This window comes from Salmo salar, chromosome 20, assembly GCF_965601325.2.
Source record: "Salmo salar chromosome 20, fSalSal1, whole genome shotgun sequence".
NCBI classification, from domain to species: domain Eukaryota; kingdom Metazoa; phylum Chordata; class Actinopteri; order Salmoniformes; family Salmonidae; genus Salmo; species Salmo salar.
Window position 1 is genome coordinate 43608226 of NC_138310.1, and position 25588 is coordinate 43633813.

Sequence of the window (25588 nt, forward strand, 5' to 3'; positions counted from 1 at the left end):
CCATAGAAGACAACTTTGAATGGTGTTTGAATCTTGTTTGGACACTATTGCACTGTTTGGCACTGATGGGAGTGGCTTCTCTTTGAATGTGCTCATGTATGTCAATGATGTTTAATGTGCTTCAATGCAACATTTTTGTGCTGTATTGTATTATGCACAGAAAACAACCCTTTGCTTTCACTGTAGCTGTTGTCGTACAAATTTCCTGTCCTATTTGTTAAATTCCATTTTCAGTTTTAACTTAAGATTTGGTCTGTCTACTGATGTGCTTTATAGTGTATGTAGATATTGCCACATTGTGGAATTATGGGAAGTAAATAAGACATTTGTAATTTTCTGAAACTCAACTGATTTAGAATAATCTGGAACCTTATAGTGCTGATAAAATGTACTTACAAATTTGATTCGTTTTTGAATATTCAGTGCCTTAGAAAGATGCTAAATAGTTTAATACAATGAATTGATCAATCAATCAAAAATAGCTAGAATTCAAGGAACATTTACACAGATACTGCAGGTGGACATTCATACAATTGTTCTTCCTACGACAGAGAATACATATACCTTGGACTTACACCAATAACAGCATATAAATCTACAACAAATCTAAATAGCTCTACACATTTCATAAAATAAATGTTGTATTAGGAATGATCATCGTTAAAATCATAAAAATTGGCACATCACATGATTCTGAATACATCATCTGATCAAACAATGAAGCAACATCTAAATCTGAGTAAGTAAAAACCAATATGAAGCACAAGGGATAAAGAAACGGCTCTGTTTACTTTATACAGCTGTGGTCTTTCAATACATTTCGGGGGCAAAATTGAAAGGCTATGATATCCATAATACACATGGTACCCATTCTGGTCAATCAATCGTGACACACTGTTGAATGGTCCACCTTCATTGATAAAGCTTTGGACTGCCAAGGGAGGGACTGCCAATGCACATAAAAACATGATGGAGTGGAACCAACCAAGTCTCTGCTTTTCAACAGCCGAGTGAAATCCTGGCCTTTAATTGGCCCACCACCTAACGAAATACAACCAATTAACAACGGAAAGAAAAACAAGACCCCACTCACTCAAAGTTTCAAAACAGCTTCCCTAACAGAGATGGCCAGGGACACGTCTCCAGTTGTCGTCTGAAGGGCTGACAGCTTGTCACTGGAAGGGGAAAAGAAGCGGTTTAGGAGGGTCACATTTGCTTGGACCTTTCAACAGCACATGGGCACATAAAAGCTATGGCCCCAAGTCTCCCATTGAGACACGGTAATAGCCTAGGCTCAGTGTCACTATAGTGGGGGGGCCCGGCAAGCGGCCACACAAACAAACAAAAGCCCTGGTCAGTACATGAGATCTGATGCCCCGGTGTTCACGTCCGACTCTTTAGCCTCCTGGAAGGGGAACTGGATGCCAGCCACACGGATCAGCAGGATGTTAAGGCCATGGACGAGAAAGGTAAGGAAGATGAGCCAGAAGGAGTGGTCAAATTGCTCTGTATGCGTCTTGTACACAAACGTGCCCTCATTGAAGTTGGCGATGTGGTCGGATAGCCGGTGGAGCTTCACCTCGGAGGCAAACAGAATCATCACCAGGCAGCTGCAGAAGCCTATTCAGACAGATGGGCAGACCCACAGACAGACAGGCACACACACACACATACACACAACAATATTACACTATTACAGTTGACAACACTGGGAGTTAAAATAAGAAGTAAAAGGCAGCCAAATGATGAGTTACTGTAAACACGTTCATATAAGGCAGAATACTACTTCCCGCCCACGACACATTAAAAGTAAATATGTGAACGCTACAGTAGTTGCAATCCCAAACAGGTTACCAAAACAATTAAGCTTTGGTTATTCACTGCTGCGAGAGATTAATTATCATGTGACATGTTTACATCATCGTAAATATAGGTTCACTGATCAGATGAATCCAAACTCGCATTCTAGTGTATAAAAATGTTTGTTTAGTTTTGCCCCTGAAACCTGGTAAGCAGTTTTGACTTAATAGGCCTGCTAAGGTAGGGTCTCAGTTATAGATAACTGAGAAATAACTCCTTTAACTCTGGTGCTGTGTTTCTTAATTGGTGCCATTATTTGGATGGGAGGTCAAGTAGCCCACTGTCCTGATTAAATGGTAGGTTACCGGATACTGGTTTTAAAGCTGAAAAAGGCAATAGGAAAGTGGACCATTTTCTCATTGACGTACAGCCAACCACTCATGGCTTGACTGTTGCGTTTGAACGTCTCTGATATGCATTTCTAACTAATGTTGAAGTGTTGAAGGACAACTTTGTTGGACCCCAATCATGTTCTCTATAGCAGTGGTTCTCAACCTTTTTTGGTTACTTTACCACAAAGTACATTTTGCTCTGTCCAGAGTACCCTTTTCATGTGCATTTTACCAGTAAGCCTATGGTCTCATGAGTCTTCTCAAGTACCCCCTGTGGATAGGCCAAGTACCCCCAAGGGGTACGGCTGTCCCGTGTAGCTCAGTTGGTAGAGCATGGCGCTTGCAATGCCAGGGTTGTGAGTTTAATTCCCACGGGGGACCAGTATGAAAATGTATGCACTCAATACTGTAAGTGGCTCTGGATAAGAGTGTCTGCTAAATGACTAAAATGTTAAAAGGTACAAGTACCCCTGGTTGAGAACCACTGCTCTATTGCCCCGTTCATACCTGGGGCTAACATGCATCCTGATCTTGTTCACATTCTGATTGGGCCCACATTTTCAGAAATGAGTCTACACACTGTATCCACATCATGACCAGAATTCCTGATCCCTTCCTGTATGCAAATGATTTGACAGCTTTTCTTTGAAAATAATATTGATTTATTTAATGACACAATGGTGCCACCTGTCAATGATTTGAGGGCGGGAGAATGATTATTTCAATTATTTCAATGTCCAGATCCGGCTACACATATGCGTGCCTGACTACATCCGGAGGTGGTCAGGAAGATCCGATCACAATCAGATCACAATGCATCTTTTAATTGTCTACACCTGTCTGAAAATGTGAGCACAATCAGAATGTGGACAAGATCGGAACAAAGGACACGTGTTAGAACCAATAAACGTGGCTCCTGTGTAGCCTACTGTGAGCTATTTATATCTGAAGATGGAATGCACGTGTGTAAGAGAGCTGTTTGCCTACATCTACCTGTGATGTGAGTGGTGTGTTAGATGTTGTGCTTATGTTGCAGAGTATGGGGTCTTGTGCTTAACCAATGTTCATAGTAGGAAGCTGGTTCAAAGCTTAGAAGGGGATTCGGCTACCACACGAAGGATAGGACAGCACTCTAGACAGAAAAGGTTAAGATGTTTTTTTAAAATGAAATTAGGACTTTTTTGTGCTTACAGCAGACGAAGTTCCAGAGGTAGAGTCCCAGGGGTCCGTGCAGAGTCTCATAGGGACTACCAAAGGCATTGTACATAAAGAAGCCTGTGGCCACAGAGGAGAAGAAGATGAGCACTACGCAGAAGAAGATCACAGTGACGTGAAGACTGGCTGGGATGACGTCCACCAAGTTCGGAAAAACTACAAGGAGAGGGACAATATAGAGAGGTGTGGGAATGTTCTATAATTATTATACAGTAAATAGTATTTTTTCCCCCACAACTTTCACATGATGAAACACATGCATGCATTTCTGTATTCTATTTGTTTAACGTGCAAGGCAGATGGAACAAACAGTCAGAGAACAAATCGTTTTTTGTTCATCTAAAAAGGCCTCACCATGGTTAGTAAGCCAGCCGGTCAAGCGAAAATATAATGTGTGTGTGTGTGCCAAATCTCATTAGTGAAAAATTGCTGATGATGCATTGCTGATGATTCACTCCATTGTGCTTGTGTAGGAATTTTTACTGCATTTACTGCTATTTAGTGCTACTTGCTGAGTTATAAGAGATGTCCTCTTATGAATAGCCAATTAACCTAGTTGAAGGCAGTTGGGTTTCCCCTGTAAGGCTAGCCTTCATAATTTTGATAACAGGTTTCTCTTTACTCCATTTACATTTCTCTTGCTTTGTTTGATTTGAGTTTGTTGTTAATGGTCTTCTGGCATTTCAAAATTTGTCAACTTCATATTCATCATATGTGAAAACGGCCGATTTCTATGAAGACCAGATAAAATTAAAACATTTCTGTATGTCGTAATTTAAGCTTACCAGTAGTTTTGACATCACTTTTACATCACCTGTTGTAACCTTTATCATGTGATTTTAACCAACTATGAGTTGGCAAAGGTTAGTAAAGTAATGTCAAAAATGTTTCCGGATAATGCGCCATTTTCACATGCATTTTCACATGCATTGATGTTGGGGTAGTGCTGTAGATGAATATGAAGTTTTAAAAATATTCCTTTAAGGTATTTCTACCCCCTGCGAGGGTAGGCTATGTGCACATTTACACGTGGCCATGTCTCCATGACCCACATTTGTGTACAGGCTTACTGTATGTGTAGCCTAGTCTAGTCTCAGACGTGAATGTTCAATACATTTTTACAGTAGCCTTATGCATCTCCGCAGCCTGTAAAACCATTATCATAAAACAGGTTGTTTGAATCCAGGATTCTGATTGGTTGATAGCAGGGCGTTATAGCAGCACAATCCCGTATTCTCCTGGTAATGCCTGTTAACAGTTTCATTAGATAGTTCCATGCCACTAGGCTAACATTTGTGACCCGATTCAAGATCTAGTATTTTTCTCCTATTTTTCTCTAGTGGGATAACAAGCTTATCAAATGTCAAAGAAGCATAACTTTCCCATGTTTCACCCAACTGTAGTGTATGATATAGCATTTTGAAGTCTGTACTTTTATATATGTTTGGTTTGCAACAGTTGGGGTTTGTCTAAACCTTGCCATCTGCCTCTCCGACCTGTGGAACAATGTTTCAGTTTTTGGCGATTTACACTGTGCCATGCATATAAATATGAAGAGACTGACAGCTTCTCCGAGCCAGGTGAATTCATTTATCAGGATCATTATAAATGGATATATCTACAGAAATGTCAATAGAAACAAAGGTAAAACAAATGAAAGTGCACATAGTTTGCTCTCATTTCAGTTGCTTGATGTGATTGTGCATTGTGTGTTAGCTTTAGTTGGTTAGCTAGCAAAGGAGATGTAGCTAGCCTGCATAGCTACATGCCAATAGGTCATTATATAGAAAATGTCACAGTAAAGTGCAGAGCATTCGATTAGCCTGCTGCTGGGGGGAAAAGAGACCCCCAGCTCCGCTAAAACCATGGACAACTGCGTTCCATTTAAGGGATTGTTAAACTGTTCAAGAAAAACTGCACCCAAAAACAATCTTTTAGTATTTGTTTCATTAGTCCATTGTTGACATAGTCCCAAAATGTTTTGCTTGTCAGCAATCAAGTTTAACGCTGCCGTGGTATATTGGCCATATACCACAAACCCCCGAGGTGCCTTATTGCTAAGATACTGAACAAAAATGAACACAACATGCATCAATTTCAAAAAATGAATTAGGCCCTAATCTATGGATTTTACGATTGGGAATACAGATGCTAGATGAATCTGTATTCCCAATCGTAAAATCCATAGATTAGGGCCTAATTCATTTTTTTCAATTGACTGATTTCCTTATATTGGTCACAAATACCTTAAAAAAAAGTTTGGGGCGTGGATCAGAAAAACAGTTAGTATCTGGTGTGACCACCATTTGCCTTGGAGTGCAACACATCTTCTCATAAAGTTGATCACGCTTTTGATTGTGGACTGTTGAATGTTGTCCCTCTTCAATGGTTGTGCAAACTTTCTGGATATTGGCGGGAACATGCTGTCGTACACGTCGATCCAGAGCATCCCAAACAGGCCCAATGGGTGACATGTCTGGTGAGTATGCAGGTCATAGAAGAACAGACATTTTCAGCTTCCAGGAATTGTCTACAGATCCTTGCGACATGGGGCCGTGCATTATCATGCTGAAACATGAGATGATGGCGGCGGATGAATGGCGCGACAATGGGCCTCAGGATCTCGTCACGGTATCTCTGTGCATTCAAATTGCCATCAATAAAATGCAAATGTTTTCATTGTCCGTAGTTTATGCCTGCCCATACCATAATCCCACCACCACGGGGCACTCTGTTCATAACGTTGACATCAGCAAACCGCTCGCCCCACATGACGTCATACACAGTCTGCGGTTGTGAGGCCGGTTGGACGTACTGTCAAATTCTCTAAAATGACATTGGAGGTGGCTTACGGTAGAGAAATGAACATTCAATTCTCTGTCAACAGTTCTGGTGGACATTCCTGCAGTCAGCATGCCAATTGCATGCTCTCACTCAAAACTTGAGACATCTGTGGCATTGTGTTATGGATTATCTTGGCAATTGAGAACAGCTCACTGACAGGGATGAAAAACAAATTTGTGCACAAAATTTGTGTATGGAATATTTCTGGGATCTTTTATTTCAGCTCATGAAACATGGGACCAACACTTTACATGTTGCGTTTATATTTTTATTCAGTGTATAAACTGGTTACCAAGGTAATTAGAGCAATACAAATAAATGTTTTGTCTTTCCCGTGGTATACAGTCTGATATACCACGGCGGTCAGCCAATCAACATTCATGGCTCGAACCACACAGTTTATAATGAGTCTTCTGGGGCAACAAGTAATGACAGAAGAGAAGTTGCATGTATCTAATTATAGACAAGTTGACAAACAAATAGCCTACCAAAATGTTAGAAATAAACAGAAACATATCTAAACTAGGCTTTAAAACAATCCTGAACCCCCAGTCAAAAAATCTGTTCCGCCATCTCTGCCTCAGGCTCAGAGTTGCATTTTTAAATTAAGACATATATTAACATTGCTTCTCGCGTAATGTGTTCATCATTATGTGACTTAACAGTTTATTGCAACTTATGCAATGCGGTTGCTATATGTGTGATTAAAATTGGTGCGGCGACTTTGATTAGCTAGGGTTCATAGATTTGATGTTAATATTACCAGAGATTTTATAGAATATTTTTTTCCTTATTTTCAGATTCAGGAAGTACAAGGCAGGACAGCAGACACCAGATACTGTGGCAGCATTTGCACAGAAAATTCATCATTCAAATTCTTGCGCTCTTTCTTCAGAGTTACCATTCACAGTAAAACCCAAATAGAAATGAGATGGAGTCCTTCCTCCTAGACTGCAGGCGGTACACTGGGCGGCATAGCGCAGAGAAAATAGCTAGCTATAGATTTGATGAAATCACAGATGAATATCGCATCACAATCAAAGTATCCTATTATCACAGATAACGCATCAAATATGAAATGTGCATTCAAAGTAAAGCTGCCACAGCAGGAGGAGGACAGTTAAGACTGTGATGCCAGTGAAGACGGGAACCTGGACGATGAACACCTATGGGAGGATGTATCATGGGATGAGGAGAACATCAACCTCCTGAGATCCAGACAGCGACTCCCGTTTTGCTCATTTATTACTGCTATTGATACATGATGGGATGAAAGAAGTCAAGGTCATTTTATTAGCCATTGCCAAGACAACAAGGTTCATTCAGTACACTGCTACATAGTAGAACTCCATTTAAAGACAGGTTTGAGGCTGTGTTTGGCATGGGAAAATCTGTTCCAGCAGCAAATGCTACTCGCTGGAATAGCATGTTCAAACAACTGCATGCCCTCATAGCTCTTGACCACAAGGCCCTCACAGAAATGTACAGCGTGGACTTGAGAATGTGGTTTTTAACACTTGTGAATAGAACCAGCTGAAAGAGTTGATTGCAGTCCTTGCACCGTTCTCAAAGGTAACGGAACTTACAGAAGCAGAGAGGTCTGTCACCATGAATCAGTATGGTGGTTCCAACTGTCTTGGATATGAACACTCACCTGCTCCAGATGAATCAAATCTATCAAATTGTATTGGTCACACACATATTTAGCAGATGTTATTGCAGGTGTAGCGAAATGCTTGTGTTCCTAGTTCCAACAGTGCAGTAATATCTAACAATTCACAACAATACAAACAAATCTAAAAGAGAAATAATGGAATTAAGAAATATATAAATATTAGTACGAGCAATGTCGGATTGGCATTGACTAAAATACAGTAAAATAGAATACAGTATATAAACTCAGCAAAAAGAAAGTCCTCTCACTGTCAACTGCATTTATTTTCAGCAAACTTAGCATGTGTAAATATTTGTATGAACACAACAAGATTCAACAACTGAGACATAAACTGAACAAGTTCCACAGACATGTGACTAACAGAAATGGAATAATGTATCCATGAAAAAAGGGGGGGTCAAAATCAAAAGTAACAGTCAGTATCTGGTGTGGCCACCAGCTGCATTAAATACTGCAGTGCATCTCCTCCTAATGGACTGCACCAAAATTTCCCAATACTTTCTGTGAGATGTTACCCCACTCTTCCACCAAGGCACCTGCAAGTTCCCAGACATTTCTAGGGGGAATGGCCCTAGCCCTCACCCTCCGATCCAACAGGTCCAAGACGTGCTCAATGGGATTGAGATCTGGGCTCTTTGCTGGCCATGGCAGAACACTGACATTCCTGTCTTGCAGGAAATCACGCACAGAACGAGCAGTATAGCTGGTGGCATTGTCATGCTTGAGGGTCATGTCAGGATGAGCCTGCAGGAAGGGTACCACATAAGGGAGGAGGATGTCTTCCCTGTAATGCACAGCGTTGAGATTGCCTGCAATGACAACAAGCTCAGTCCGATTATGCTGTGACACACCACCCCAGACAATGACGGACCCTCCATCTCCAAATAGATCCCGCTCCAGAGTACAGGCCTCGGTGTAACGCTCAATCCTTCGACGATAAACTTGAATCCGACCATCACCCCTGGTGAGACAAATTGCGACTCGCCAGTGAAGAACACTTTTTGCCAGTCCTGTCTGGTCCAGCGGCGGTGGGTTTGTGCCCATAGGCGATGTTGTTGCCGGTGATGTCTGGTGAGGACCTGCCTTACAACAGGCCTACAAGCCCTCAGTACAGTCTCTCTCAGCCTATTGCGGACAGTCTGAGCACTGATGGAGGGATTGTGTGTTCCTGGTGTAACTTGAGCAGTTGTTGTTGCCATCCTGTACCTGTCCCGCAGGTGTGATGTTCGGATGTACCGATCCTGTGCAGGTGTTGTTACACGTGGTCTGCCACTGCAAGGACGATTAGCTGCCCGTCCTGTCTCCCTGTAGTGCTGTCTTAGGCGTCTCACAGCACTGACATTGCAATTTATTGCCCTGGCCACATCTGCAGTCCTTATGCCTCCTTGCAGCATGCCTAAGGCACGTTCACGCAGATGAGCAGGGACCCTGAGCATCTTTCTTTTGGTGTTTTTCAGAGTCCGTAGAAAGGCCTCTTTAGTGTCCTAAGTTTTCGTAACTGTGACCTTAATTGCCTACTGTCTGTAAGCTGTTAGTGTCTTAACAACCGTTCCACAGGTGCATGTAAATTATTTTTTTGTGGTTCATTGAACAAGCATGGGAAACAGTGTTTAAACCCTTTACAATGAAGATCTGTGAAGTTATTTGTATTTTTACAAATTATCAGGGTCCTGAAAAAGGGACGTTTCTTTTTTTGCTGAGATTACAATCCATCAGGATTTACAAACCCTATTTTTATTGCATTTATTTCCATCAATAATTAGTTGAATTATTGCACCTGAATTTCACCCTGAAAATATGACTGTTATATTTTTCCTTAAAGCTTTCAATTAATTAACATAGTGTCCGGTAATTGTATTTAATTTCATTGGCTACATTTTTTTAAATTGAACCTTTATTTAAACTAGGCAAGTCAGTTAAGAACAAATTCCTGTTTACAATGACGGCCTCCTGCGGGGACGGGGGCTCGGATTAAAATTAGGAGGTAGGCATATCCTTTCCAGCTAAAACTTCATGAGCAGCAATAAATCTCTGCCTGCAGGCAGCCTGCTCCAGCGCATTGGTCAAAATTCCATATGGCAGTTGGAACAGACACAGCTGGAAAACATAGACAGTTTCTGTAAATTTACACCATTTTTTATTTTATATTTGACTGCTAAATGGTAGTCCCTGTTCTCCTGCATTCTTGTTTTACTTTTGTAAGTAAAGCGGCAGTTTGTTTGGGAGAAGAATTTCAAGGAAAAATTTGCTAGCTATTTAACATTAGCTCTCTGGCTAATCCTCCATGGACATGGTAAGTTAAAATGTTTACCTATTGTAGGTGTTGGTTCTAGCTAGTCAACATTTTGATATTGGTTTAGCTAATGATAGTAAATGTGTGTGTGTTCTGTGTGTGAGATGATGATCACAATAACTTGAAAACATTGTCATGTCAACATTGTCATGCTAGCTATGTGTGTGTGTTCGGTGACCTGTGTAAGAGATATGACGTTGATTATAATCACAATAACTTACAGAAAATATTGGTACATATAGGACACATTGTGTGCATGCCTGTGTGTGAGTTAGTAAACTATCCTAATTCTTGAAACGTGTACCGCCAATATGAATGTGAAGATTTTCTTGATTCATCAGAGTTCCTTGTATTTTCTATTGGACAATACATTTTGCCTATCCCTGCTCCCCCTCAACACTCATTCTAAAGTTACACCTCTCAACTGCCCTTTTCAATTCTTGATTCAAATTTTTTGCAGGAATCTTCTAGCTTGGATGGAGGAAAGAACAAAGGGAATGAGTATTGAAGTAATCCATTCTGCTGAGTAAGAAATGTAAATAGCCTATCTTTCTCCACCTGTCTGCCTAACTGCCAGATTGCTGAGGGGCAACATAGTCAATGTACTTGCTAGTCTAAGTCTAACTTTGTGGAGACTTTAGGTAATGGTTAATCATGATTCATCTGTCTTTACAGTTCCTGAAACATGTCAATGACCTGATGCCTGGCCTCTACAGGAGTGCAAAACCGCGACTCACCAGTGAAGAGCACTTTTTGCCAGTCCTGTCTGGTCCAGCGACAGTGGGTTTGTGGGTCTGGTGAGGACCTGCCTTACAACAGGCCTACAAGCCCTCAGTCCAGCCTCTCTCAGCCTATTGCGGACAGTCTGAGCACTGATGGAGGGATTGTGCGTTCCTGGTGTAACTTGGGCAGTTATTGTTGCCATCCTGTACATGTTCCGCAGGTGTGATGTTAGGATATACCGATCCAGTGCAGGTGTTGTTACACGTGGTCTGCCATTGCGAGGACGATCAGCTGTCCTTCCTGTCTCCTGTCCTGAACAGAATTACAGCGCTCACTCGGCTTCCACTCGCTCTGGAAGATGCTTATTTGAAGATAGGTTAGCCAGCCGTGTCAATGGTTCTCAGTGGTGATGAGTGTAGTAGTATATGTTGCTTTGAAGAGTAGTAGAATGGTCCCACCTAAATTCGCTTTTCTAGATACTTTTCTTAGGACAGCTAATCAGCCATACCAGTGATTGTCCGGGAGGTGATTTTATTCTCTACCTCGTGCTGAGATTTCAGAGTTCGAACCACTTTGGATGTGAGCCGCAGCTAAAATGTCTCTCTGGTCTGATATGTACATTTTTAACCCCCAATTTTATACAGATATTGAATAGGGGCGGTTTGTGAGGCTCTGACTTCACTCAAGGGGGCGGTGACTACTCACTTGTTATAGAAACATTTTCCTCAGTTTCTAAGATCACATCCCTCTCTTAACAAAAACACTAATCATTTTTCATACACAACATAGAGAATGGAGACTTCGTACCTGTGGTGTATACACACTTTAAGTTACAGTATTTTCTTTAACATTTTTAATGCATCACAAAATAACCACCGAAATGACATCAATTTCTTTAGATCGTCTGAACATTCCCCACGTTCTGTTAGAAATATTGTTCCAGTATTCACTTTAGAACATATTAAGAGTTTCGGCGGGAAAATGTATGTGAACAAAGGCACATTCCTGTGTGAATTTGGAGAGGGAGATAGCTGAAAGTTCTAATCCATGATTTACAACTGTCAACCCTCCACCAGCTCCCCTCTGTGCGGGGGAGAGGGGGTCTGGCCGAAGTCAAATGATATTTAATAAAACAAAACTTGTTGTGAACTCTACAAACAATGTTTCCACTCCGAGAATGAAAACGGTAAAAATAATGTAGACCTAATACATGCATTAACATAAATGAATGCAACCAAATGTAACCAAATTTACTACTGGTGACATACTGTATGTAATGGGGAATTGATACAAAAATCTAAGGACAAACAATTAACACAATAAAACTATGAATGTGCAAGAATTTGGCGGGAGGCAGCTCAGTGCATTCTGGAGAACTGAGCACCTTCTGGAGATGCCAATATCTTCACCACACACCCCTCCCCTTCTTCTCAACACTTCAAATTGTACTCAAGACACATTATCTTCACACGTATTTTAGATGCATTGCTTTTTCACTGACAGCCGCAAATTGCGGCCTTCCCAACTAGTCATATAGGCCTACATGCTTGTGATTTGAAACAATCCACAGCTTTGAAAGAAACTAAATGGTCCTCTGTCTTGCTTGTCTTGTATTACTTTATTCATTTCTGTATAGACAGGAGTAATTATAACATTTTGGCAAATTTATTTCAATTTACTTTAGGCTGCAGTGACTACTGAATCTTGTCCTATGCTTAGGTTACTACCCAGTGTGCAAACTCGGGTTGAAAATGTATTTTTATGACGTCTTATTCTGGTTGAAAAAGGATGTTTTTTTAAAAACATATTTTACTGACCAGAATATGACATTTTCTGACCACCATACAACCAGTTGGTCATAACTGTGACTTCTATCTGACCAGCTGGTCATTATTCTGACCACTATATTATGTGCTATATTATGTAGTTAAGACCTCGTCATAACATGGTACTAGTTAAATAATTTTGTAGGCTGTCATTGTAAATAAGAATTTGTTCTTAAATGACTTGCCTAGTTAAATAAAATAATATTGACTACTTGACTACAGTTTATTACCTACACTCTTAGAAAAAAGGGTCCCAAAAGGGGTCTTCGACGGTCCCCATAGGAAAAGCCTTTTTGGTTCAACGTATAACCATTTTGGTTTCCATGTAGAATCTTCTGTGGAACGGGTCCTACCTGAAACAAAAACAGTTCTACTTGAAACCAAAAAGGGTTCTTCAAAGGGTTCTCCTATGGAAACTGACGAATAACCCTTTTAGGTTCCAGATAGCGCCCTTAGAAAAAAAGTGCTGTAAATAGTATTGCAGAGGATAAACATTGCTCATTATATTGAAAACATTGCTCGTTACATTTCTGATTGTTTCCATAGTCACCAATTAAAGTTAGTCTGTAACATATTCTTACATTTAAAATAGATCAAGCAATGTAAAAAAACTAATCTACATAAATGTTTCATACATCTAAACACAGTAATAGTTTCATAATTCAACCACAGACATTACATGAATAGAAAGACTGGGACACAGACTATACAAAGGCCCATTGTTTTATTTGATGAATAATTCATTAGAGTGGTGTGATGGGGTAGATCCTCATCAAGTACCTCTGAGCACAGAAAGAGATCTGGAGCGTAGTGACCCTCTTGAAGAGTCGTCAGATCTGCAGTGAAGAGAATCAGCGCATTACCAATTTGAGATTTTAAAAGCAAACTAGAAAAGGAAATTAATTGAAGAACATTTGTGGACTCAGCTAGCTAAAATTATTTCCATGGTACTAGTTGAATAATTTTGTGGCAGTTATAGCCAAGAGATGTCTGCAAAAAAGAGAAACTAGCTGATATACAAACTGCGTTGTCCTCCACCACAGCGGTCAGGGGCATATTTTAGGACTTTCGAGAGGGCTCACAACACGTCAACCTCCTGAGTTTTCTGGCATAAAAATAGAAGAAAATAAATTAACGATTGGCATATTACATTTTTTAAATAACCTTTATTTAACTAGGCAAGTCAGTTAAGAACAAATTCATATTTACACTGACGGCCTACCGGGGAACAGTGGGTTAACTGCCTTGTTCAGGGGCAGAACGACAGATTTTTACCTTGTCAGCTCGGGGATTCAATCTAGCAACATTTCGGTTACTGGCCCAATGCTCTAACCACTAGGCTACCTGCCGCCCCATATAATGTGGGCCTGCAGGACACGACAGAACAGTAATGCAAAGTAAAATATCTTCAACAGCCAGAATCTACTAAAAGTGGTAGCAAAGGCATGTTTGCTCTTCTGTCCCTTCATATTGGTCATCAATCTGAAACTTTTTATGAAAGAGGATTAACTCATCTTTAACCTGTTGGGGATAGGGGGCAGTATTTGCATGGCCGGATAAAAAACGCACCCGATTTAATCTGGTTACTACTCCTGCCCAGTAACTAGAATATGCATATAATTGTTTGATTTGGATAGAAAACACCCTAAAGTTTCTAAAACTGTTTGAATGGTGTCTGTGAGTATAACAGAACTCATTTGGCAGGCCAAAACCTGAGAAGATTCCAAACAGGAAGCGCCCTCTCTGACCATTTCTTGGCCTTCTTTGTTATCTCTATCCAAAACAAAGGATCTCTGCTGTAACGTGACATTTTCTACGGCTCCCATAGGCTCTCAGAAGGCGCCAGAACGTTGAATGATGACTCTCCAGTCTCTGGCTGAAAAACAGTAGCGCATTTGGTAAGTGGTCGATCTGAGAACAATGAGACGGGTGCGCGCGTGCACGTGAAGAGTCCATTTTACTTTCTCTGTCTTTGAACGACTCCCGGTCGGAATATTATCGCTTTTTTACGAGAAAAATCGCATAAAAATTTATTTTAAACAGCGTTTGACATGCTTCGAAGTACGGTAATGGAATATTTACAATTTTTTTGTCACGAAACGCGCCGGGCGCGTCACCCTTCTTTACCCTTCGGATAGTGTCTTGAACGCACTAACAAAATGCCGCTATTTGGATATAACTATGGATTATTTGGAACCAAACCAACATTTGTTATTGAAGTAGAAGTCCTGGGAGTGCATTCTGACGAGGAACAGCAAAGGTAATCCAATTTTTCTTATAGTAAATCTGAGTTTGGCGAGTACCAAACTTGGTGGGTGTCAAAATAGCTAGCCTGTGATGGCCGGGCTATCTACTCAGAATATTGCAAAATGTGCTTTCACCGAAAAGCTATTTTAAAATCGGACACTGCGATTGCATAAAGGAGTTCTGTATCTATAATTCTTAAAATAATTGTTGTGTTTTTTGTGAACGTTTATCGTGAGTAATTTAGTACATTCACCGGAAGTGTTCGGTGGGAATGCTAGTCACATGCTAATGTAAAAAGCTGTTTTTTGATATAAATATGAACTTGATTGAACAAAACATGCATGTATTGTATAACATAATGTCCTAGGGTTGTCATCTGATGAAGATCATCAAAGGTTAGTGCTGCATTTAGCTGTGGTTTTGGTTTTTGTGACATTATATGCTAGCTTGAAAAATGGGTGTCTGATTATTTCTGGCTGGGTACTCTGCTGACATAATCTAATGTTTTGCTTTCGTTGTAAAGCCTTTTTGAAATCGGACAGTGTGGTTAGATTAACGAGAGTCTTGTCTTTAAAATGGTGTAAAATAATCATATGTTTGAGAAATTGAAGTAATAGCATTTCTAAGGTATTTGAATATCGCGCCACGGGATTCCACTGGCTGTTGACTAGGGTGGGATGCAAACGTCCCACCTAGCCCAGAGAGGCTAAATAACAAAGTTTTGTTTAATCCTAATACACGTTGTAATATTTAAACAACTATTTATAAACACACTGCTCCATAATCCTGAGGACATTGTCCCGGACAGAATTTGCCCCAATTGAGGACAGCTTGCAGTCTTAAAAAAAGAAAGCTAAATGCAACAATTTAAGTATGAGCAAAGAGGCAATATTATCTTCTTCAAAGGTTCCGTCTGTCTTATCACTCCCGCAACAAACATTGTTAGAAATGGGTGTAATACGCAAATCGCTTCCTCTTCTCTGCAACTGCACACGTGTGTGAGTTTGAGTGAGTGACAGGGAGAATGAGCAAGAGAGAAATGGAAGAAACGGTACATGACTCACCAACTTTACATGACTCTGAATCAGGACAAGGGTTTCGCACTTAAAAAAAGGCCAGTTAAAACAGGATTTGATTTGCTCTACCAACTTATATTAGAAGCAGTTCTATTTCAATTGGATCGAATTACACTACACTCAGAATTTTTTCCCCAAAAGGGTTCTTCTGCTGTCCCCATGTAGAAGCCTCTGTGGAAAGGGTTCTACATGGAACCCAAAATACTTCTACCTGGAACCAAAGGGTTCTATCTGGAACCAGAAAGAGTTTTCATATGGGGACAGACGATTAACCTTTTTAGGTTCTAGATATCTTTTTTTCTAGGAGTGTAAGATCAGGCAATAATGGGCAGCTGAATAGCATGTCTCTTGGGGAATCCAGTCTCAGTGAGACCTGATGCAATGAAAAAAGATAATGACCATCAGCATAGCTAGTACAAACCTAGCTCTTACAAAGCTGGTTAGTAGGAATCAATACACACTGAATGTCAGAGTATCAAACCGAAAAATAAAATAAATAACATTTTGCACACAACTTACTGTCATGGATTTATGGAAGAGTGGTTCTGCTCTCTCCTTTCCCTGGGATGTGGCAGAATAGGTCACTGGTAACTGAGTGTGTGGTCAAACACTCCTGTAGAGGCCATGCATCAGGTCATTGACATGTTTCAGGAACTGTAAAGACAGATGAATCATGATTAACCATTACCTAAAGTCTCCACAAAGTTAGACTTAGACTAGCAAGTACATTGACTATGTTGCCTCTCAGCAATCTGGGAGTTAGGCAGACAGGTGGAGAGAGAAAGCCTATGTTTTGCTGTCTATTTACATTTCTTACTCAGCAGAATGGATTACTTCTATACTCATTCCCTTTGTACTTTCCTCCATCCAAGCTAGAAGATTCCTGCAAAAAATGAGAATCAATAATTGAAAAAGGAAGTTGAGAGGTGTAACTTTAGAATGAGTGTTGAGGGGGAGCAGGGATAGGCAAAATGTATTGTATTGTCCAATAGAAAATACAAGGAACTCTGATGAATCAAGAAAATCTTCACATTCATATTGGCGGTACACGTTTCAAGAATTAGGATAGTTTACTAACTCACACACAGGCATGCACACAATGTGTCCTATATGTACCAATATTTTCTGTAAGTTATTGTGATTATAATCAACGTCATATCTCTTACACAGGTCACCGAACACACACACATAGCTAGCATGACAATGTTGACATGACAATGTTTTCAAGTTATTGTGATCATCATCATCTCACACACAGAACACACACACATTTACTGTCATTAACTAAACCAATATCAAAATGTTGACTAGCTAGAACCAACACCTACAAAGGTAAACATTTTAACTTACCATGTCCATGGAGGATTAGCCAGAGAGCTAATGTTAAATAGCTAGCAAAGTTTTCCTTGAAATTCTTCTCCCCAACAAACTGCCGCTTTACTTACAAAAGTAAAACAAGAATGCAGGAGAACAGGGACTACCATTTAGCAGTCAAATATAAAATAAAATATTGTGTAAATTTACAGAAACTGTCTATGTTTTCCAGCTGTGTCTGTTCCAACTACCATATGGAATTTTGACCAATGCGCTGGAGCAGGCTGCCTGCAGGCAGAGATTGATTGCTGCTCATGAAGCACAGATTCCAATCGAAGTTTTAGCTGGAAAGGATATGCCTACCTCCTAATTTTAATATCAGCCCCTGTCCCCGCAGGAGGCCGTCATTGTAAACAGGAATTTGTTCTTAACTGACTTGTCTAGTTAAATAAAGGTTAAATTTTTTAAATGTAGCCAATGAAATTAAATACAATTACCGGACACATTATGTTAATTGCTTGAAAGCTTTAAGGAAAAATATAACAGTCAAATTTTCAGGGTGAAATTCAGGTGCAATAATTCAACTAATTATTGATGGAAATAAATGCAATAAAAATAGGGTTTGTAAATCCTGATGGATTGTAAACTCAGCAAAAAAAGAAACGTCCCTTTTTCAGGACCCTGTCTTTCAAAGATAATTCGTAAAAATACAAATAACTTCACAGATCTTCATTGTAAAGGGTTTAAACACTGTTTCCCATTGTTACGCCCTGACCTTAGAGATCCTTATTATTCTCTATGTTTGGTTAGGTCAGGGGGGTGACTCGGGTGGGAAAGTCTATGTTTTCTATTTCTTTGTTTTTGGTCGAGTGTGGTTCCCAATCAGAGGCAGCTGTCTATCGTTGTCTCTGATTGGGGGTCATATATACTGCTCAAAAAAATAAAGGGAACACATAAACAACACATCCTAGATCTGAATGAAAGAAATAATCTTATTAAATACTTTTTTCTTTACATAGTTGAATGTGCTGACAACAAAATCACACAAAAATAATCAGTGGAAATCCAATTTATCAACCCATGGAGGTCTGGATTTGGAGTCACACTCAAAATTAAAGTGGAAAACCACACTACAGGCTGATCCAACTTTGATGTAATGTCCTTAAAACAAGTCAAAATGAGGCTCCGTAGTGTGTGTGGCCTCCACGTGCCTGTATGACCTCCCTACAACGCCTGGGCATGCTCCTGATGAGGTGGCGGATGGTCTCCTGAGGGATCTCCTCCCAGACCTGGACTAAAGCATCCGCCAACTCCTGGACAGTCTGTGGTGCAACGTGGAGTTGGTGGATGGAGGGAGACATGATGTCCCAGATGTGCTCAATTGGACTCAGGTCTGGGGAACGAGCGGGCCAGTCCATAGCATCAATGCCTTCCTCTTGCAGGAACTGCTGACACACTCCAGCCACATGAGGTCTAGCATGTCCGTACTGCGAGACGCCTAAGACAGCGCTACAGGGAGACAGGACTGACAAATGATCGTCCTCGCAGTGGCAGACCACGTGTAACAACACCTGCACAGAATCGGTACATCCGAACTTCACACCTGCGCGAAAGGTACAGGATGGCAACAACAACTGCTCAAGTTACACCAGGAACACACAATCCCTCCATCAGTGGAGGTGGAGGGTCCGTCATGGTCTGAGACCTAACATACCAAAATGGCTGCCTTCACCAGGGATGTCCTATACTGACACAGCGAGTTCTCTATGTAGTACACTGCTACTGGCCAATTAGTATATCTGCAAGTATGTTAAGCTGGGAAATGACTGACAACACAGCTCTTAGCTCCCTCTGTAGATGCCTACTGGACAACTTATTTGTATTGCTTTTAAATCTTTTAACCTCTCTGGGCTAGGCGGGACGAATTCGTCCCATCTATGCAACAGCCAGTTGAATCCAGTGGCGTGATTTTCAAATACCTTAGAAATGCTATAACTTCAATTTCTCAAACATATTACTATTTTACAGCATTTTAAAGACAAGACTCTCGTTAATCTAACCACACTGTCCGATTTCAAAAAGGCTTTACAACGAAAGCAAAACATTAGATTATGTCAGCAGAGTACCCAGCCAGAAATAATCAGACACCCATTTTTCAAGCTAGCATATAATGTCACAAAAACCCAGAAGACAGCTAAATGCAGCACTAACCTTTGATGATCTTCATCAGATGACACACCTAGGACATTATGTTATACAATACATGCATGTTTTGTTCAATCAAGTTAATATTTATATCAAAAACCAGCTTTTTACATTAGCATTTGACGTTCAGAACTAGCATACCCCCCGCAAACCTCCGGTGAATTTACTAAATTACTCACGATAAACATTCACAAAAAACATAACAATTATTTTAAGAATTATAGATACAGAACTCCTTTGTGCAATCGAGGTGTCCGATTTTAAAATAGCTTTTCGGTGAAAGCACATTTTGCAATATTCTCAGTAGATAGCCCAGCCATCACGGCTAGCCATTTAGACACCGACCAAGTTTAGCCCTGACCAAACTCCGATTTACTATTACAAAAGTTTGATTACCTTTGTTGTCTTCGTCAGAATGCACTCCCAGGACTGCTACTTCAATAACAAATGTTGGTTTGGTCCAAAATAATCCATCGTTATATCCAAATAGCGGCGTTTTGTTCGTGCGTTCCAAGACACTATCCGAAGTGTAAATAAGGGTCACGAGCATGGCGCAATTCGTAACGAAAAATTCCTAAATATTCCATTACCGTACTTCGAAGCATGTCAACCGCTGTTTAAAATCCATTTTTATGCCATTTTTCTCGTAAAAAAGCGATAATATTCCGACCGGGAATCTGCATTTAGGTAAACAGAGGAAAGAAAACAAAGCATTCGGTCGACGCGGGCACGCGCCTGAGTCTCACAGTACTGTAACCAGCCACTACCCAAACGCGCTACTTTTTTTCAGCCAGAGCCTGCAAAGCCACGATTCAGCTTTTTGCCGCCTTCTGAGAGCCCATTGGAGCCGTAGGAAGTGTCACGTAACAGCAGAGATCCTTTGTTTTGGATAGAGATGACAAAGAAGGCCAAGAAATGGTCAGACAGGGTACTTCCTGTACAGAATCTTCTCAGGTTTTGACCTGCCATTTGAGTTCTGTTATACTCACAGACACCATTCAAACAGTTTTAGAAACTTTGGAGTGTTTTCTATACAAAGCCAATAATTATATGCATATTCTAGTTACTGGGCAGGAGTAGTAACCAGATTAAATCGGGTACGTTTTTTATCCAGCCGTGTCAATACTGCCCCCTAGCCCTAACAGGTTAAATACATTTTTATCTTATTAACACTTTGTTCTAGCTAGCTATTTGTGTAGGTAGCTATCAAGTAAACACAATCGGACTGAGCTTGTTGTCATTGCAGGGAATCTCAACGCTGTGCATTACAGGGAAGACATCCTCCTCCCTCATGTGGTACCCTTCCTGCAGGTTCATCCTGACATGACCCTCCAGCATGACAATGCCACCAGCCATACTGCTCGTTCTGTGCGTGATTTCCTGCAAGACAGGAATGTCAGTGTTCTGCCATGGCCAGCAAAGAGCCCGGATCGCAATCCAATTGAGCACGTCTGGGACCTGTTGGATCGGAGGGTGAGGGCTAGGGCCATTCCCCCCAGAAATGTCCGGGAACTCGCAGGTGCCTTGGTGGAAGAGTGGGGTAACATCTCACAGCAAGAACTGGCAAATCTGGTGCAGTCCATGAGGTGGAGATGCAATGCAGTACTTAATGCAGCTGGTGGCCACAACAGATACTGACTGTTACTTTTGATTATGACCCCCCCTTGGTTCAGGGACACATTATTCCATTTCTGTTAGTCACATGTCTGTGGAACTTGTTCAGTTTATGTCTCAGTTGTTGAATCTTGTTATGTTCATCCAAATATTTATACATGTTAAGTTTGCTGAAAATAAATGTAGTTGACAGTGAGAGGACTTTTTTGCTGAGTTTAGTAGGATAGTGGTGGTTGCATCACTGCCTGGTATGGCAACTGCTCGGCCTCTGACCGCAAGGCACTACAGAGGGTAGTGCGTACAGCCCAATAAATCACTGCGGCCAAGCTTCCTGCCATCCAGGAACTCTATACATGGCGGTGTCAGAGGAAGGCCCTAAAAATTGTCAAAGACTCCAGCCACCCTAGTCATAGAGTGTTCTCTCTTCTACCGCACGGCAAGCAGTCCTGGAATGCCAAATCTAGGTCCAAGAGGCTTCTAAACAGCTTCTACCACCAAGCCATAAGACTCCTGAACAGCTAATCAAATGGCTACCCAGACTATTTGCATTGCCCCCCCCCCCCCTCTCTTACGCTGCTGCTACTACTCTCTGTTTATTAACCATGCATTGTCACTTTAATAACTTTACCTACATGTACATATTACCTCAATTACCTCAACTAACTGGAGCCCCCGCACATTGACCCCCTGCATATATTCTCACTATTGTTATTTTACTGCTGATCTTTAATTATTTGTTACTTTTATTTTTTACTTAGCAGGTATTTTTCTTAAAACTGCATTGTTAAAGGCTTGTAAGTAAGGTCTGTAAGGTCTACTACACCTGTTGTATTCGCCACATGTGACAAATACAATTTGATTTGAAATAAAAGACTATGGTGGAAAATTGCAAGATGATGTTATAATACTTTTATTGCATCCAATGGTTATTTTATGCAACAGAATAAGGGGTTGTTAGAATGCAAATCTGTGTGTGTAACACTGACAGGAGATTTATGCTGTCTTTTGTGTGATAAAACCTAAAGAGACCGGATTCCAGAGCATGAGTTAATGTTTCTGTTCTATATGGTACCAGGGAGAGATGACCCCAGGGCCAGACCCTGGTCTGTACAATGAAAGATAAGTGTTGACACAACAGATACTGTCTTTCATACAAATCTTAACCTTGTGACCCATTCTAAATATCTGTTGTTCGTCATGTAGGTTGAAAGGGGTGTATCTTGGCTATAAAAAGACCTTTGTACTTTTTGTCTCGGGCTCTCAACGAATCATCTGTGCGTGAATCATCGACCAGCCATCATTATCGTAGAGTACTCAATCGATTTACTTTATATGTGTGTTGTATTGACGTGCTCCCTTATTATTAAGTGATTAAAGATTTAGTTTAAGTTTAACTCTGACTTGTGTGATAAGTTTGTCTCTCCTCATTTGATAGTAAAGAAATTAACCACCATAAGACATAGGTGGCCTACATGTTATTTATTACAATCTGAAAACAAATTTAGTTAGTCATAATAGAACATCAAAATAGCATTTCAGTGGAACAGAAGAAAATGTGCAGCACAATAAAACGGTGCAATTAGTTAACACAAACAAACGATTACCATTTGAAGCCACACAGCAAGCCACCAGATATTCTTCATTTAAAAAACATTATTTAATTGTACTGCAGTTTCACTGCATTTTAACAGCAGTGCATTTTTGTAAGGGTATCCTGTATTATTGTGCATGTTTATCTTACATGCTGGTAGCCTAGAACAAATGTTATGGAAGTGAATGTGCACTTTTCAATTGGGTGGACTGCAACTATGAAAAACATAGTCTGTAGTAAAAGCAAAAGCATTTATAACATCGGAGATTCTCTAAATTAGGGACCATCTCTGATAACTATAGGATTCATAAATTTGAGCTTTTAATGACCTAGCAAATCCGATGACTTGGAGGTGAAATATATCACATTTCTTAGTTTTTTAAAAATAGTTATTTCATCACTTGACGAATTAAAACCTCAAATGGCCCTATTCCTGAAAAAGTCAATCGGACCGGATAAACTGAAGTAGACTCAGCCGAGTACCTTTAGCCGGAGCCCAGATTAATATGATTCTGCCAGACTCGGGAAGAGCTCAGCCCGCATGAAGCCCCCTAAGACCGAGTCCCCTGGTACTCAAATGGAATGGGTCTGAGTCAAGTGTGTTGACTGCACAGGAGGCTATTGAGAGTAGAAGGGCTCATAATGGCCAGAACAGAGCAAATGGAATGGCATCAAACACCTGGAAACCATGTGCTTGATACCATTCCACTAATTCTGCTCCAATCATTAACACGAGCCCATTCTCCCCAATTAAGGTGCCACTAACCCCCTGTGGTTGACTGGATACAGTATGCCACGAGACCCTAACCCGCTTTGGTGCGTTCTGCCAGCTGTTTGCCAAATGTGCTAAACTGAATCATGAAAACCCTGCTGAAAAAGAACATTACTCAAATTGCTATAATTGTAATGGTTCTTATATACAATGGGTGCATTGCCCACAAAGATTATGCACATGTTTATATAGATTAGTTTCTATTAATTGAGTAGCATTTAGATATGTTTTTTGGTTGAACTCCACACCAGTTATCAACCAAAATAAGACGTATTTTGCATTATGTCAAAAAGACATCATATAGAAGACGTATTAATCTGGTCATATAATGTCCAGACCAGATTTCAACCAGTAATATACGTCTTTATCACGTCGTATGCCCACTGGGTAATCACATTATGTATTGTATTTTATTGTTAGCCTGCAAATACTTTATTATAAAAGGTGATTTTTTCCCAACACCCAATAATTAGGCTATATATTGTGCCAATGCTACCAAGATAATTTATGCTGAACATTACATTTAATTTATTAAAATAGATCCTTACGTCACGGGGATAGGACTTAAAACAAGGGTGTAGGCTATCTATAGTCATTTCAATTATTAATGTAGTGGGTGACTGCTCGTCTCATTGTTATTAACTTTTCATAATAGATGTGCAAATGAGAATGCCGTTTCAACCCAGCAGTAATATTTAAATACACCGGTTTTCACAAACTTTTCATGCAATTCACAGGGTCTTCTACTCACATGAAAATCTGAAGGGTCTTCCACCAAGTCCACATTGCTTCACTCTCTGTCCGTGAAAGAGACCATAGTTAACCCTACCGACAAATTTATCCAGCTCTTGTCCTGTGGCATTTACAAGTTGCGCCCCGGTTGTACACAGCACAGTCCCCTGGACCCAAAACTGCGTCCCCATCGCGGCCGCAATAATGAGGACGCAACCGAAACTCAACACTCCGGCAACAGAGAATATAATTTTCTTTTGACAACTAGGCATGGTTGAGTCTGAAGTGTGGAAAAATAATTAGTCTGACCAGTCCATGGTGTTCAATTCATCTCCAGTTGGTAGCCAACTCACAAATAATCAAAAACCAAGTTGCTAATTATCTGTGTTAGGCTATTATGACAGTGCCATTGAAATAGCTAAATGTGTATACCGTAGTGATGCTGTTCTAAAATGGACGTTGCATATTAAATTACATTGATCGTCTTTCCCCCTTGCTCATTATCTCCAAGTAACCAAGGCTTTACATTTGGGAGAGTGCTTCTCGCTATCGTCGCAATCTTCGAGAAGTTTCTAGCACAATGACTTCTCAAAACCCGCCCACAAGGCCTGAAAACTTTCCCACACATTTCTTTTTCGCAGCAAGATGAGTTTCCAAATTTTTCCATAACGTCAAAGGGAATGAAGAATATATATCGACTTAATCTGTAGATGTAGGAGCGCTGTTTGTACAAGATTCGTTTAACTGGGGGAGGTCGGGTAATCTAATTATGTCCACGAGCACAAAAAACACATCTGTAATTTTAATCCAGTCCGATTCTGCCATGACAGTAATTGTTACATGTTTACGACAATTCAACCCAGAGGCGCAATTTTGGTTTTAGAAGTGGGGGGGACATAATAAATAAATAAAGAAGACGGGTATAGACATTTTTCTAAATATATACAAAAAAATACCTTATTTACATATTCAGACCCTTTGCTTTGAGACTCAAAATTGAGCTCAGGTGCATCCTGTTTCCATTGATCATCCTTGAGATGTTTCTAAAACTTGATTGAAGTCCACCTGTGGTAAATTCAATTGCACACTGCCAAGAGTGTGCAAAGCTGTCATCAAGGAAAAGGGTGGCTACTTTGAAGAATCTCAAATGTAAAATATATTTTGATTTATCACTTTTTGGGTTACTACATGATTCCATATGTGTTGTTTCGTAGTTTGTTGTCTTCTCTGTTTTTCTACAATATAGTAAAAAATTAAGAAAAACCCTGG

General features: G+C 40.4%; 1 protein-coding gene and 1 long non-coding RNA gene across 2 annotated transcripts; both read right to left on the reverse strand.

Moving 5' to 3' along the window:
* Positions 1–423: 423 nt before the first annotated feature.
* clrn1 (clarin 1) lies at positions 424–25181 on the reverse strand. Its single transcript, XM_014161956.2, has 3 exons — positions 24339–25181; positions 3384–3563; positions 424–1620 (listed from the first exon to the last, which is right to left on the reverse strand). Exons 1-3 carry the CDS (start codon positions 24589–24591, stop codon positions 1355–1357), a joined length of 699 nt encoding a protein of 232 aa, XP_014017431.1. The 5' UTR covers positions 24592–25181; the 3' UTR covers positions 424–1354.
* Positions 13474–18451, reverse strand: LOC106580661 (uncharacterized). The gene is made up of 2 exons (XR_014381853.1): positions 16900–18451; positions 13474–16745 (listed from the first exon to the last, which is right to left on the reverse strand). It is a non-coding gene; the product is annotated as an uncharacterized LOC106580661 (long non-coding RNA).
* Positions 25182–25588: the final 407 nt, after the last annotated feature.

Coding starts and splice junctions, on each gene's coding strand:
- clrn1 (XM_014161956.2), bottom strand. CDS start 24,591: ATGCCTAGTTGTCAAAAGAAAATTATATTCTCTGTTGCCGGAGTGTTG. Junction 3,564..24,338: donor AAGACCCTTCAGATTTTCAT/GTGAGTAGAAGA, acceptor CTCTCCTTGTAG/TTTTTCCGAACTTGGTGGAC. Junction 1,621..3,383: donor CCTCTGGAACTTCGTCTGCT/GTAAGCACAAAA, acceptor CTGTCTGAATAG/GCTTCTGCAGCTGCCTGGTG.